Source organism: Podarcis muralis, chromosome 10 (assembly GCF_964188315.1).
Source record: "Podarcis muralis chromosome 10, rPodMur119.hap1.1, whole genome shotgun sequence".
Lineage (NCBI taxonomy): Eukaryota > Metazoa > Chordata > Lepidosauria > Squamata > Lacertidae > Podarcis > Podarcis muralis.
In genome coordinates, this window is record NC_135664.1 from 54870497 (window position 1) to 54886771 (window position 16275).

Sequence of the window (16275 nt, forward strand, 5' to 3'; positions counted from 1 at the left end):
GACCGCGAGCTATTGACAAGGCAGAGGCTTATTGCCCACCCCCCTCCTCCTTTGGAGTGGAATCGGCTGGCGTTATTTATTTATTAATTTTACCCCCTCCCTCTCCTGCTTGGCGCCCCCTCCTTCCTATTACCATCGTGTTTTAATTCACCGGGGTGGGGCTTTTCTTTTTTGCAACGGTAAGCGGGGAGTGAACGAAGACTCCCCATTGTTGTTTTTTTGTGTGTGTCTGTATATATAGGATCTGTACGTTGGAAAGCCTTGCTCAACAGAAAACGGAAGCCCCGGTGTAAAAAAAAAAAAAGGGGGGGGGGAGAATAGGAAAAAAGGAGGGGGGTGAAGGAGGACCGCTTTGCAATAGCAGCAGCAGCAGCAGCAGGAGGAAACACACACACATATTCCGGGGGCTGGGTCTCGCGGAAGGAAGCTGGCGCTGTCCGTGGTGCTGAATCGCGCGGCGCCTCCAAGCTCCCCGGCGCTTCTGTGCTTGCCTGTCCTCCCGCCGCCTGCCACACGCTCCCCGGGGGAGGAACCGACAGAGAGGGCGGCAGGGTGCCTGGGTGGGTGCGCCTCCTTGCCGCTGACGATGGCCACGACGAGAGCCCAGCCGCTCTTCTTCCGCCCGTGATCCGGCGTTCTCGATCGCCGATCGCCGATTCTCCCCTTACGTTGCCGTGATCACGGGCGCAAGGCAGCACAACAAACGCGCTGAATCAGTTGGCGAAAAGGAGGAGGAGGAGGCAGGCAGGCAGAGCGGCGGCGGCGGCTCGGCGAGAGAACCAAGATGTCAGTGCATTGCTGCAAAGCTGCAGGACTTCTGGGGCGACGGAGCAGGGCGACCGGACTCCCGCGTTAGGAAGGCAAAAGACTGGCTTGGATGTGCGTTGTGTGTGTGTTTCAAGAAAAAGCCCAGGATTGAAATCGACCAAAGGGCAGCTTTCTTCCTTCGCTGCCTGTCCTCTGAAACAAGCAAGCATATCGACCGTGACCAGGATTCTTGCAAAATCATCACCATCATCATAAAAACACACTCTACTTCACATCGCAGGCTTCCTGGTGTTTAGAAGCAAGATTGCTGGAGGCTGGGAAGCTGAAGATTCGGGCTTTTTTTTTTTTTTTGGACTTTGATTTTCAAGCGTTTCTACTCCTTGAATGTGGCCCCCTTAAAGGGCTGAGAGAGGTAGAATATCTGTCTATCTAAAGCCCCCCTCTGGTATTTCTGGGTGGGTTCAATCTGGAAGGGCTCAGTAGACTGATCCAGATGGCCAGACACAAGAAAGGGATGGCTGTTTACCACTGACTGCCGTTTCCTGGCCAGTGACAAGACCTCTCCGCCTTAGCAGACTGAGTGAAGCTGAAGCTTCAGAATTTCCTGGCCATTTTGCCACCCCTACCTACTCTTGCCCATAGGAAAAAGCGAATGAGTGCCCAGGGTTCTTTCCTTCTGGAGCCTAAGTTTTTCCTCTCCTCACTTCCCCCAGAGTTTGATGAATCTCCTCCACCTGCTTCTATGTGATCGCTGAAGGAAGCCACTGTCCAGTGACACCTGCCCAAGAGCTGGGCTCATACCTGGTATCCAGTTCAAAGGGCTTTCTGCCTCCTAGTGAAGATGTCCATGGTCTTTCTGTGAAGCTAAGGTATGGCTGCCGGAAGGTTATTGCTCTATGCCGGTCTCTCTTTAGCGTTGTGTGCTCTAGGCATGCTGGCTGTGGCGATCTGCTCTGACCATTGGTATGAAACTGATGCCAGGAAGCACAGGGAGCGGTGCAAAAGCATCACCACCCGGAGGAATGACCCCGGCTTCATTTATAACTCTAACAACAACCTGCCCCTCAGAGCCAGCAGGTCTAGATTGGACCGTTGGGAAGGGAAACTTCTCTTGGCAAGAAACAGGAGGCAGCTCTTTGCCATGAGTGCCGTTGATGAGTGCAACAGACAGTACAACTCTACTAACATGGGGCTGTGGAGGAAATGCCACCGGCTGGGATTTGACCTGGACTTGGAGGAGCTCATTGCTAAAGGTAGGGTTTCTTTTTCAGAAGCAGTTGTCCAGTATAAGTTTATTGAATAAGCTGAAACCAGGTGCAAAGATACCGTGCAATGCCTACAAGTGCACCCACCAGATTATCCCCTTAGCCCAACAATCACAGTTGAGAGAGTTTTCTTTTCTGCGGGAAGGATGGTTGTTGGCTATGCTCTGAGTGACTTGACTTGGAACATATATGAAGGTCGAGACATTCTGCTGGGCTTATAGACTTTATAGGAAGGGGTCTGCATGGTCCTCAAATCTTCTGCTCTGTATAATTTTTTTTAATAAGGCCACAAATCACTGTGGCATTTGGAACTCTTTGCTTAATGCATAAACAGTGCAGAAAATAACCAGATGAGCATTTTGAATTTGACCCCGATTAACTGAATCCTGCTAATTTTTGGTTGTCGCTAATCTTACGCTAGAAAGCTAGCTTACTTCTGAATAAACTAATAGACTTCTTTAAACATCAGATAGGGAGCAAACAGGGAGAAGTGCAAACAAGAGGTGGAGATAGAAAGTGTGCATATTCAAGCTCAGTGGTTACAGGTTATTTAAAAAGAGATAATTGAATTTCATTTGGCAAAAGTACCGTGTTAAAGCTCTAAAATGAAATAATGTTATGCCTCCTCCCCAAGGAGAGTCATATGTTGACAAAAAGCGCACATATATCATTTCCTCCTTTTTCATGCAGCATTTGGCCAACAAGGTTAGTCAATCTACTTGGATTATTTCTTCTGCTCATAGCACAGTACACAAAAAGGTATATAATGAAGCAGCTTCAGTTAAATATTTATCTAGAAAAAAGGTATGTGAAGTTACAAGTGGATTGTTTTTGCTTGGTTTCTGCCCACGTTATTATATCTTTTTGCTGCAAAACAGAATATCCTCCAGTAGTTCCTGGATGAATTTAAAAGATCACCTGAAAGGTTTTCTTTGCATACAGGGATTAGGCTGGTTTTTCCTTTATTTTATAGAGCTTCTGTTTAGCTAGCTTTATCTCAAGCTCTGTTGAAAATATGTTTGTCTTCAGCATAGATTCCAAGTGCATTTGCATAAATATATAACTTTGGTTCATTTGCTATACACAAAGGATTGCAAAGGTCAACACCCTGACATCAAACACTCTTTATGAATGAGCAATTGGAAGCCTGTTGGCTATTTGTTATGAGTTCGAGTTCAAACGCAACTTTGGGGTTTAATGGCTAGAAGGCGTTATGAGCTAGCGGCTGCTTAGTGACTTCATGAAATACATTCTTGGCCCTGTTGCAATTTGTAATGGGCAACTGTCCATGCTCAGAAGCTGTCATCACAACAAGCATCCTGATTGGCAGGCTCAGCAGGGAAACCAAGGATTCTTCTAGGTCAGGCTTTGGGTTTCTTGGCATAGGACCAAAAGGAATGATGGGACTACGTCTTGGACAGACCTCTTCTTTTGATAAGTAACTTAGGTCTCTATTGCTCATAGGTGCAAATAACCCCAGGCTTTTAGCTTGGCAATATACTGCCAATATTGCAATGCCCTTGTACAAATATTTGGTGCAGCCACACTTGAAATATTGTGTATGGTTTTGGTCACTGCATCTCAAATGTAGAGCTGGAAAATGAAGACAGGAGCAACCGAAATGATCAGTGGCTGAATTGGAGCACTCCTGTAACTCCTTTATGAGGGTAGGTCACAGTATTTGGGGCTTTTTAGATTGGGTGGGTGGGGGAGACAGGTGAGTAAAGTGGGACATGGCTCTGGCAAACAAAAATGTGTGTGTTGTAGAGAAAGAGAACAGGGATATGTTTCCCCCTCTAGAATCCAGGGACTCCCAATGAACGTGAATGTTGGAAGATTCAGGAAAGGCAAGAGGAAATATTTATTTACACAGCACATAGTACAACTATAGAATTTGCTAGTCCATGGTGTAGTGATGGCTGCCATCGTAGATGGTTTTGAAAGGGGATTAGACAAATCCTGTCAATGGCTCCCAGGCACTGGTGGCTTTATATTGCCACCAGTATGGGAAGCAACATGCCTCTGAGTACCAGTCACTGGGGAATAACAGTGCAGATGGGGCATTTTCCTCATGTCCTGCTTCTGGATTTTGCAGAGTTGTTCGGTTGGCCATTGTGAAATAGGATACTGGGCTAGACAGGCCTTTGGTCTAATTCTGGGTTGGCTGGGTTACTATTAAGTAGGGCAGATATTGACACAGGTGTAAATCTGGAAAATCTACATTACAAGCTACCTCAGGCATGAGCTAACTTAGTAGCTTTGGGCAAACAACCATGCATGGCTTCAACTATCCATTAGCAAAATGGAAATAGTAAGAATATGGTTTTTTTGAGACTGATGGGAATGTGATAGTATGTCAGATTTTTTGAAATCTAAAAAAAGAGTCTGATACATCAAATAGGAAATGTATGGTATTTGCTCTTCCTTGCAACAACTCCATTTTATTTATTTGAAACATTTTATAAGACCGTAATATAGGTAATCTCTTAGAGCAAAGCCTTCACAAGCCATTGCATAAAATGAATTGAGATGCGTTAAGAGAGATTTTTGAGCATCAAACACCATAAGAATTTAGCACTACTGTAAGGAAGCAAGAAACAGTGGCTTTCTAGATGTTATCAAATTGCCACCAACCCCAGCTACCATAACTCATGGTCAGGGTCAATGGGAGCTGGTTTAGGATGAGGATCTCTAAATGATTTTTTTTGGCCCCCATTTAGCAAGGGAGGTCTGTCTTGTGGTTTCTGAGATCTAAGTTTTGTTTTACTAAAACTCTGAGATCCACCAAGAGAAGACAGGGGTGCAGAAGACATTGACTGGAATAAAATAACATGATCTCTTAGAGCAGCCACTGAGCACAGGGATTTGTTTTGAGGATGAGAACCAAGCTTCCATATTAAAATCCATTACTGGTTACTTCAAGATTTCTTCATCTCAGCAGTCTAATATGTGTGTTAACCAATCAGATGCAACTTCACCAAGCAGAAGATGTGGGCTACTTTGAGACAGTCCAGTCTATGTGTGGGTTATTTGGTTGTTGCTATTGTTAAGCAAACTGGGAAATCATGATGAAGATTGGGTGGCTATGTGGGGAAAAAAGTCCTTATAAAATAACCTCAGCCTGTTTAAAATAAAATTCTTTGAAACTAATGCAAAAATGGCATTTAACGCCTACGAAATAGCTAAAATGGATAAGTCATACTCACCTGTTTGCTGGAGGGCACGTACAGCTCACAGTTCCTTCACGCCTATGTGGTGGGACTGTGCCAAAGTTGCCTAGTTCTGGGATGAGATTTTTATAGAAATATCAAAAATACTGGGAAAACCGGGGATGGGGGGAAACTCCACTGGAAATAGTATTGTTGGGTATATTCAGTGGAGATAACCAAGGATTATTATATAAACATTTAATTGGTTAGTTATTAATGTCCTCAAGAATAGCTAGAAACTGGAAAGAAGCAGAAAGTTTATATGAATTAAATTGGGATAATATAATTTTTTTGGGGGGGGATTGAAAATCCTTAAAAAGCTGACACAAAAACTTCAAGTGCCTGGAGGGCAAACAAACAAACAAACAAACAAACAAACAAACAAACAAACAAACCCTGAGAGACTTTTATGCTGGAATGGTGGCCATTCATCCAGTGCAGAAACAAGGACTCTAGAGGACAGACTGTACCTGCCATGTTCTGCAATATATAGCTGTGTTAACATTTTCTTTCATATTGATAACAGCAACTTTCATTCTCTTGCCACTTCAGTGCTTGCATGACCTTTGCTATTATTGTTTACATCTGAGCTATGCCTTAGGGTTGGGCAAATGTGGGGAAGGGGAGATGCTCAGTTTGCAATTTTTTAATCAAAATAAATCCTATATGATCTACTGCATACCACCCAGACAACTGCCAGCAGATCTTGAGCTACCTTTTGCCGCCTCCCCCTCCATATGTGCTGTTCATCACAGCCAGCCCAAGATATTTTGCTGCCTTGGTGGAGGACTAGATTCTTGCTTCCAATTACACATCCAGAAGTTGGCTGAAGCAGCAGCTGAATCTCACTTCAACACTGGTGATGCAGTAGCATCCTCCACTGAGGCAGCGGGTCAGATTAGGGAACCAAATAAAGGCCATGTGGCAACAAAGGGGGAATGGTTGGCAACTTGGGAGGAATAGGCAGGGGCTCCTATTGCTGCCCCTAAGCATCTGCCACCTGAGACAGTTGCCTCACTCTGCCTAATGGTAGGACGGGCCCTTCTGGTCATTAAGATCAACTGGGCAAGCTCTTTCTAAGGCTTGCAATATCTCCTCCATGTTGCGTAGGAATGGAGGAGTAATTCACCCCCCCAATAATTCAGTAATTCATTTTTGTTTTAGAATAAAAGAAGCAATTTAACAACAACAACAACAGCAACAGCAGCAGCAGCAACAAAAACACCACTGTCTTGCATTTTTGTTTTGTTTTAATGATACTGTTTTTAGGTTGTACCCCTTAGAGATTCTTAAAATACGAAGCGGTTTATAAATGCTTTAAAATAAAATGATGAAATAAAACAACATTAAAACCCGTGCTAAATTTATGTTACATGGCAAATCTACCTGTTTTAGCAGCTGCTGAAAACAGCACAGCAAAGGTGCCCTGCTTAATATCAGTGGGCACAGAGTTTCAGAATGTAGGTGCTGCCGCACTTGAAGGATCAGTTCCTTGGAAATGCAGAATACACCCCCCCACACACTTTTAAGGATTCATATCCTGCTTTTAAACACTAGTAAACAGTAATACAACAGCAACAAGCAGGATAACATGAAGCTATATATTGCTATAAAAGAAGATACAGACAGGGGGAGCATGTATCTCAAGGGCCAAACCACATGTCATGATACCTCCCTGTTGTGGGGTGTGTTTGCATGCCTTTTGGCTACATAAGTAATGGCACTCACAGCTTGAATGTTGGAGATGGAGGGAATGGTCGTAGGGATATTATGGAGCCCTAGAACCTAGAATTCCCCCCACCACTTCTTTAAAATACTCCTGAACTCCTAACTGAATTTCCAGATACACAGTGTTCCAAGGAGCTGATCTTTTGACCTACTGCTTTCACAATAAATTGCTTTAGGAGACCTGCTAGATCTGTTTCTAGAGAGAAAGGAAATGAAGTCCATAGTGAAGGAGGAAATGGTACAAAGCAAGAATCCCAGTTCTTGACGCCGATTTCAGCTGGAGATTGCACAATACACTTCAGAGAATTTATTTGGTCTTGCTGATTTCAAAGCTGTCTCTTAATGCTTGTATCTGGATTACTCTGAGCTATTGCTTTGATACACACCTATGTCTTATGAGGGACAAAACCAAGTACCCCAATGGGTCCACATTGGAACTAGACAAAGAGAAGATGGAATGAGTACCACAGGGAACCCCAAGGACACGTGCAGTGCAACCTTGTGGATGCTTACTCAGATGTAAGCTCCAATGAATTCAGTGGGATATACCCTCAAATAAATGTGAGAGTGTTTTTGATATTTTTAAAAGCTGAATGGTGAACTCACATCTGCAGCAACACATATAGGCTTCTTATAAAAGTATGCATGAGAGAAGGGGGCAAGACAAGGTCTGAGCAGGCTTCAACCTGCAGATATCGCTGTGCATAAGACAAGCTGTGAAACCAGCTTCCATCTGTGGCTGAAGAAACTCGCTCTGACCCTTCTTTAAGAATCCCACATCTGTTCATCTTGAGTTATTCTCTGCTTTTCCTCTTTTGGCAGTTTTTGGGGCTCTGAGCTTGATTTTTGTTTCTTTCCTTAGCTTTTCAGTTGAATGACTTTGTATTGCTGCAGTTCATCCTTTTATTATATGGGTTCGTATGCATTTGACTGCACATTGCCTTGGAAGATCTGGTTGGTATCCAGCTAACTCATAGTGTCAGCAGGAAGATCTTCATTTGTGCAATGGAACTCCCCTCCATCCAGTCCCTGCACACACCCTGTGCCCTCTCCAAATCTGCTCTTGAGAAATGGGAACACCCCCAGAACAGATTTGGGGAGGGAGGGAGTTTCCATTGAACAAGTGGGAATCCCCACACAGATGAAATGGGTTTGTTGGCTACTGCCTGTCATCTGGGAAGACTGTTTGTATGCTTCTTGAAACATTCCTCTTTTTAGTTGTGGTGAAGTAGCACCCACACCAGCAACTCCTTGGGCCCTGGTCTTCATGGCTTGAACCCCTGGCCTACCTGGCAGCAAGTCGGTATGTCACCCAAAGTTCAAAGTCTGGAGGGTCAATCCATGCAAGCAAAGTCCAAAGCCTGAAGGTCAGGAAACACAATCCAGGGTCCATCCAAGTAAGTCAAGCATGAAGTCCAGCAGACAGGATACAGTCCAGAGTCAAACCCAAAGCACAGTCCCATAGAGGTCCAGGAGCATCCAAGCCAAGGCCCATCAACATGGACAGTTGAGCAGACACTTTTGCACCTCAGCTCTGCTTCCCTTATGTACTCTGCAGCATCTGGGCTTGACTACACATGTGACCCTTACGTGTTCCAAGCCTACTCCAGCTGATGAATCACACGCTTCCTCCTAGAGCTAGCAAGCCTCATCTGGCCAGCTAGGGAGTTGGGCTGTGGGCCCTTGTCTGCCTGTGCCTCCTGGAGCATCCCACCCACTGCTCCCTATGCCTCAGAGATAAGGGCCCTCTGGAGATAGGGACCCCCTGGCTCTGGTGAAGGGTCCTGCTGCTCTGGTTCCTATGCACTGACCTCCATTCTCTTGTCATCCTCCATCACCCTGTGAGTACTCCCTTCCCCATCCCCTGCTTGCCCCGGTATGTTCTAGTCCTGGCTACACCCCTCACCAGGATTGCCTTCCTCCTCTTCCTCCTCTCTATTGTCTTGTCAGTTCATGACAGTGGGTGGAATTTGCCTCCATAACTTTTGCATTGTTCTCAGCCACATGATTCCCTCCCTGTTGCTCATCCGCTCCCATATGTAAGGACATAACATAAGAAGAGCCCTGCTGAATCAGACCAAAAGCCCATCTAGTCGAGTATCCGGTTCTCAACCATGGCCAACCAGCCATCTCTCTTGGATCCTTCCCTATAATACCTCAACCATATATGTTGTTGTTGTTTAGTCATGTCCAACTCTTCGTGACCCCATGGACCAGAGCACGCCAGGCACTCCTGTCTTCCACTGCCTCCCGCAGTTTGGTCAAACTCATGTTTGTAGCTTCGAGAACACTGTCCAACCATCTCGTCCTCTCGGCCCCTTCTCCTTGTGCCCTCCATCTTTCCCAACATCAGGGTCTTTTCCAGGGAGTCTTCTCTTCTCATGAGGTGGCCAAAGTATTTATAGTCACAATCTATTTATTTTCTTAACAACTAAGTTTTCATTTCACCTTTGAGGCGATTTTTTTTTATTTATCTAAGGGCTTCAGTGGCCATTTGTTTACCTCCTTAAATATGAACCCTCTGCTAAGACAAGGACCCGCTAGTGGGAATTCTTTGTTTCTTCCTATACAAGTTGTTACACGACTCTCATTGCCATGGTATTTTCCTATCATGCGTTAAGTGATGGGTCTAACATCTGTCACATATTGTTGCTTGACTCTTTCCTCTTTTCCCCAAGGTAAGACTGAGTGCAATGCAATGTTCTGTTGGTCTGGGGGAAGATTCACGAGTTTTTCTTTTTTTCTGAGCATGAAATCCTTCCAGCATCCCAAGGCAAGGCCAGCAAACTGTGCCTTGTACTTTGGGGGGTGGGGAGAAATGCATGGTGTTAATACAGAAGAGATGCAATCATGGCTTACTTGCACAATGTGTACACAGAGGAAACTTCCTTTTGCCAAGTCAGAGGCCATTGCCTGCTTCTTCAGGATTGTGCAGCCACAGCTCTCCAGGGTTTCAGAAGAGGGTGCTTCTGTGCAATACCTGGAGATGCCACAAATTGAACCTGGTCCCTTCTTCATGGAAGACACATGCTACAGCCTTTCCCGCAGTATGATTGTTCTCACTATGTCGGGCAGGGGTAGCTAATGTGATACTACTGAGAAGTTACTGGATTACAACCTCTGACAACGACAGACCCTCCAAGTGTCCCTATTTCCCAGGGACAGTCCCGGATTTACAGAAACCTTCCCAGTTTCTGATTTGATCCTGGAATGTCCCGCTTTTCCTTAGGACGTCCCTATTTTCATCAGAGAAATGTTGGAGGGTATGCAACGAGGAGGCATTGCAGCTATCAGCTCAGGAGAGATCAGGCGATACTGGAAGGTACTAGGTTTTCACCTGGTTCCCTAAGGTTCCGACTATGGTCTAGCTCCAGAGTCTGAACAACTGTTGTTCAGGTACAGACGGAGCTGCTCTCAGACTGACTGTTGCTCCCACTTAGCTACTGAAGTTTCTGTTTGATGCTTGCTTGATTCCAGACTGCCTGCCCTGACAGCTATGAAGTAGATGGTAAATAAGTTCAGTTGGTCAGTCCAGACAGGCATAATTCTAGAGCAGGGATGCGCAACTTGTGGCCCTCCAAATGTTGTAGAACTCCAACTCCCATCAGCCCCAGCCAGCATGGCAAAGCGGTCAAGGATGATGGGAGTTGTAGTCCAACTATATCTGGAGGGTCATAGGTTCCCCATCCCTGGTCTAGAGATGATGGTGCCCTTTTGGCAAAGGATTGACAGAAATATTGAGAATTCTGATCCTTCTGGGTTGCAAATTTCCCACTTCCCCAGGTCTTTCCCCTTGTGTTTCCAGCGGCGGAACATATGCCCGCTCTGCCCACGGTGGGCGTACTCCTGAGGGGGGGCTCCTGAGGGGGGCAGAGTGCAGAGGGTGCCCTCCAAGGCACAGCATAGCCGCTTTGGTGCATGGAGTGGCACGTGCACCCTGCGGCCGGAGGTGCATTTGGCGTGCCGCCTGCCCACAATTCCCAAGCCTCCCCCAGCTGCCAAAATGAAGGGGGAAGGGGGGGGGGAGAAGAGGAGAAGAGTTTGGATTTGATATCCCTCTTTATCACTACCCGAAGGAGTCTCAAAGTGGCTAACATTCTCCTTTCCCTTCCTCCCCCACAACAAACACTCTGTGAGGTGAGTGGGGCTGAGAGACTTCAGAGAAGTGTGACTAGCCCAAGGTCACCCAGCAGCTGCATGTGGAGGAGTGGAGATGCGAACCCGGTTCCCCAGATTACGAGTCTACTGCTCTTAACCACTACACCACACTGGCTCTCTGGCACAAGGCAAACCGGCACAGCTCCTCCCTTCCCCCGATGGCTTGGGAGTCGTGGGAGGGTGGTGGGCCAAATGTCACCTCCCACAGCGAAGACACCAGGGCGGTCCATCCCCACCACGCCCCCCTTCCTCTGCCCCTGTGTGCTTCTTTCCCATTTTGTTCTCCATCCTGTCAGTTGCCTGTCTGCCTGCCCCCTCCCCAGGAAGAATGTGATTCCCCTGCCCCACCGGCAAGATCAACCTTCTGCTTTTCTCACAGTAGCAGCACCAGGACTGACCCTTCCCTGGGAACGTTTAAAACGTTATGTGACATCTTTGCAGGGATGAGGCAATTGCAAAAGTCAATGCTTGTTGAGGGGAAAAAAATGGCTGTCAGACGACGTCAATGCTGTCATGTCGGGCAATGAATGCTGACTGCTGGTGTTGCCAGGTGGAGGGATTCAAGCAGAACTGGGTTGTCACAAAGTGGATCCTCATAACTCTTTATTGAGTGATGGCTCCTCCAGACATGGAAGCCCCCAGATATGTGGGGGGTCAGGAGTCGCGTTAGGGGGTGATGATCTAGGGGAGCTTTTGCAGTGGGTCCATAGCTGTCAACTTTTCCCTTTTCTTGTGAGGAATCCTATTTGGAATAAGGGAATTTCCCTTAAAAAAAGGGAAACATTGACAGCTGTGAGTGGGTCCTGAATCTACTGCCCCTCACTCTTTTAAAACCTATTTTTAAAAACGTCACCAATAGCAAGGATGGGGAATCATATGACTGGTAGATGGGCAGTCCTGCCCACTGTCAAAGTTGACCCACATGGTGGGGGGTCCTGTTTTGCCAGCACATTCCCTGTAGGAAAAGCAATGGTGAAGCACTGGTGAACCCCCATCCCTCAGCTGATGTCATCCAGTCTTGGCAGCTGATTGGCAGGATTTTTTATTTGGGGGAAATGGCTTCGAGGGCTATATTGGACCCTCTAGCAGGTCTAGACGGGCCTGGGGCCCAGAGGTTCCCTGCTTCTGACTCATAGTGTGACTGGGCACACTGCAAAGTACTGTGTGAGAGAGACGTCTGCCATCCTTGGGTCATGGGGTCTGTGCCCTGAATCCCTTAAATACCCATCAATGCCCCTGTGGGGAACCAAGTATTACCATGACTCCTGATGTCTGTAAACTAGTGAGTAATGGACTGTGCAGTCAACACATGGAGAGACTAGATTTCCACAGGTTTTTGAGATTTCAGCTGTTGAGTCCACTGAGGATTGGACCCTATCAGGTGAGTTAATTCCCTTTGATTCTCTGTCTGGAGGCTGCTGGACTTATTGCTTGGGTAGAAATCAGATTGTCTGAATCCTCCTTGAGTTTCTACAATCAATCAGATGGTCAATGGCTTCTTAGGTAAAACAGGGTCTCTTGCAGGCCAGGTAGTAATTCTCTGCTGCTTCCTGCACTGCCTGGGTAGCTACTGGGGGCCAAATGGATTTAAATGCAATATGGGCATTTAATAGATCTTGCTGTGAATTAAAAAAATATCCCCTGCATGGGTGGGCCTGGTCATGATCAAGGGGATAGAGTGTCTCCTTTGTGAGGAAAGGTTACAGCACTTGGAACATTTTAGCAGCTAGGGCAACCCGGATAGAGGGGCAGGGAATAATAATAATAATAATAATAATAATAATAATAATAATAATAATAATAATAATTAATTTTTAAAAAGATGAGTAAATGGTGACTTGATAGAAATTTATAAAATGGTGCATAAAGGTAAAGGGACCTGACCATTAGGTGCAGTCCTGACTGACTCGGGTTGCGGCGCTCATCTCCCTCTATAGGCCGAGGGAGCTGGCATTTGTCCGCAGACAGCTTCCGGGTCATGTGGCCAGCATGACTAAGCCACTTCCGTCGGACCAGAGCAGCGCACGGAAACACCATTTACCTTCCCGCTGGAGCGGTACCTATTTATCTACTTGCACTTTGACGTGCTTTCGAACTGCTAGGTTGGCAGGAGCAGGGAGCTCACCCCATCGCAGGGATTCGAACCGCCGACCTTCTGATCAGCAAGTCCTAGGCTCTGTGGTTTAACCCACAGAGGCATGGAGTAAATCATAGAATTGTTGAGTTGAAGGAGACCCTGAGAATCATCTCGTCCACCCCCCTGCAAAGCATGAATATGCAGCTGTCCCACATAGGGATCAAATTTGCAACCTTGGCATTACTAGTACCATGCTCTAACCAAATGAGTTATCCAGGCTGATAGTTTATCTCCCTCTCTCGTAACTTGTGGACAGCCAATGAAGCCAGCCATTGGGAGATTTAGGACAGATTGAAGGGGACTTGCTCCTCCAGAAGGAGATGATGGACACCAACTTAGATGGCTTTAAATGAGGACTGGACTAATTCCCGGAGGAGAGGGCTATTGGTGGGGCTACTAGCCATGATGGCTATGCTGTGCCTCTGGATTTGGAGCCACATTGCTTCTGAATACCAGCTACTGAGACCAGAGGAAGGGAGAGGACCCTTGTGCAAGGGGTTCCGCTTGTGGGTTTCCTGCATGCATCTGGTTGGCTGCTGTAAGAGCAGGATGCTGTCCAGATGGACCATTGGCCCCATCCATCAAACACTTCTTCTGTTCTTGCAGGAGAGGGGTGTGTGTTCATTCTTCTCCTTTGCGCATCACTCCCATCGAAAATCACCCCAAACCATTGCTACAGTCCCTTAGGGGGATGACACCTCCCAGCAAAAATGCCATTGCTAGTGCTGGTGGCATTTTTTCCTGGGATGCGGCATAGGATCTACATTGGCTCCCAGTACGTTTCTGAGCACAATTCAAAGTGTTGGTGCTGACTTTTAAAGCCCTAAACGGCCTCGGTCCAGTATATCTGAAGGAGCGTCTCCACCCCCATCATTCTGCCCGGACGCTGAGGTCCAGCACCAAAGGCCTTCTGGAGGTTCCCTCACTGCGAGAGGCCAAGTTACAGGGAACCAGGCAGAGGGCCTTCTCAGTAGTGGCACCCACCCTGTGGAACGCCCTCCCACCAGCCCTGTTTAGGGAAGCTTTTAATGTTTAACAGATCACTGTATTTTAATACTTTGTTGGAAGCCACCCAGAGTGGCTGGGGAGACCCAGCCAGATGGGCGGGGTATAAATAATAAATTATTATTATTATTATTATTATTATTAATTAGGAAGAAAGGGTTTAGCCCCACTTCCCCATGTGCCATGGTTCTGCTCCTGCACGCTGTTTTTGAAAGCACTCCATTGGGTTATGTATATTGGTTTTTCTCTGTCACACAAGGGAAACAATTGCTGCCGTGTTTCACTGTGGCAGGGGCATGTGAGTTAGATGTGAATATAGCCTCTGCCTTACCCACTGCAGATGGGCAGCAATTAACAGACAACTTTCTTCTGGGGAAAGTGTTGGTTTTCAAAGGCTTTCCAAATGGCTTCCTCCTGTTTCTGATGGCCTTTGTTGCTAAGAGGGTGACTCCTTTGACATTTCAGGGTAATGATGTAAGGAACATGGATACATTTTCCTGTGGTTTCCATAGGAGACATACGGGAGCCAGCTTGTACCTGTCACAATTTTTAATTTATTTTTTTTGCCAGCCAGGTTTCAAAGGGCCTTAGGAGATAATCTCCTCCAGCAAGTGTCTGCCTGATGCTCTTGATTGCTGGTGTTCAGCTTGTGTGACCTTTGTGGATGTTTGTGTAGCTTTATATGCTCATTGCTTTCATCTGGTATTGCCATTTCATAGCAGCTAACGAAGGGAGCCATTTCTTGAGTGCTCCAGTGTTCTGCATTGCTCTGCTCTGGAATTGAAAGGAAGATTTGGAAGGGGGCCATTGGAATCTGTACTTTGAATTCTTCAGTTTTATTATTGGGTACACACACATATATGGATAGATACTTGGAAGAGAACCAGAAGGCAACCCACTTTTAGATCACTACAGGAAGGCATGCTCTCCTCACAAACCACCGTGTCAGCATGGTGTGCCATATCAATGTACCTGCCAAGCAGATAGCTCAAGCAAGTGAGCCAAGTCACAATTTACATGTGAAGGAAAAGCTGAGCTGTGACTCTTTGTATCTGTAGCCCTGCTTTTGAAACAACAGCACTGCCATATTGTGTGCCTTTGCTATTCGACAGAACGATTTTGAAAGGGCAGCATATTATATGATGACGACAGCATCTTTATAACCAAGGAGTGGGAGAGGAGCTTGTTGGATTTTCTGCATCTGTTGCCAAGAAATAAGTTGGTTGGCCTTGGGTTCCACTATGCACCTTGACTTGGTTGGAGGTATTTGCTGGTCTGCCTCCATCAGAAAAATGTATTGTGCCAGCCTGTATGTGAGAGATGCCTAGGGTTGCTCCAACATGGCAGTGAAACCACAAATCTGGAGAAGGAGTTTGGTTCCTGGCCAGGGAAACATCTGTTCCTGCCACCTAGTTCTCTATGTACCCCAAAGGCGTAGAAACATCCAGGGAGTCTGTGCCTGTTGTGGCTTATACAGTGCAAAATTTGGCACGTCACACTATGGGAAGGCGATGACGGTGGTTGCATGTACACCCCACCCTTTGCTCCAAAGGGCTTAAGGCAGTGTTCATGGTTTGAACCCCCTGCCCGACTTTATCCTCACTTCTGTCACTGAGGCAGGTTAGGCAGAGGGAGAGAGAGAGAGAGAGAGAGAGAGAGAAAGAAAGAAAGAGAGAGTTAACTGGCTCAAGGTCACCCAATGACCTTCGTGGCTAAGTGAGAAGTTAGGAGTTGACTAAATATATAGTCCTCTTGAATGTTCTTCAGTATTCTAGTCCAAATTTCTTCTAATATAAATATGTTTGCATTTCATTTTGCCTAATATGCACACATTTGCAAAGCATCCTCCTAATATGATGCATTTCTGCACGTTATTTTCACTAATATATACATATCTATTCATATTGCTTCACTTTCATACACATTTCTTTGTCAGAGATGTGCAAATTTCAAAGGATGGCTGTGATTTGGTTGTGGTACTGTTTGGAAAGTGTATGTTAGGTGT

General features: G+C 46.2%; 1 protein-coding gene across 2 annotated transcripts in view; it reads left to right on the plus strand.

Annotated features, from left to right (window-relative positions):
- Positions 1–345: 345 nt before the first annotated feature.
- The window catches only part of TMEM178B (transmembrane protein 178B), a 270411-nt gene continuing 254481 nt past the window's right edge, over positions 346–16275 (plus strand). The window contains exons 1-2 of one of the 2 annotated variants that reach the window (XM_028746230.2): positions 346–2021; positions 2724–2738. In XM_028746230.2, coding sequence (XP_028602063.1) covers positions 1640–2021; positions 2724–2738 — 397 coding nt within the window. In that variant the 5' untranslated portion in view covers positions 346–1639. The remainder of the gene's footprint in view (positions 2022–2723; positions 2739–16275) is intronic. The other variant, XM_028746231.2, reaches the window with a different exon arrangement.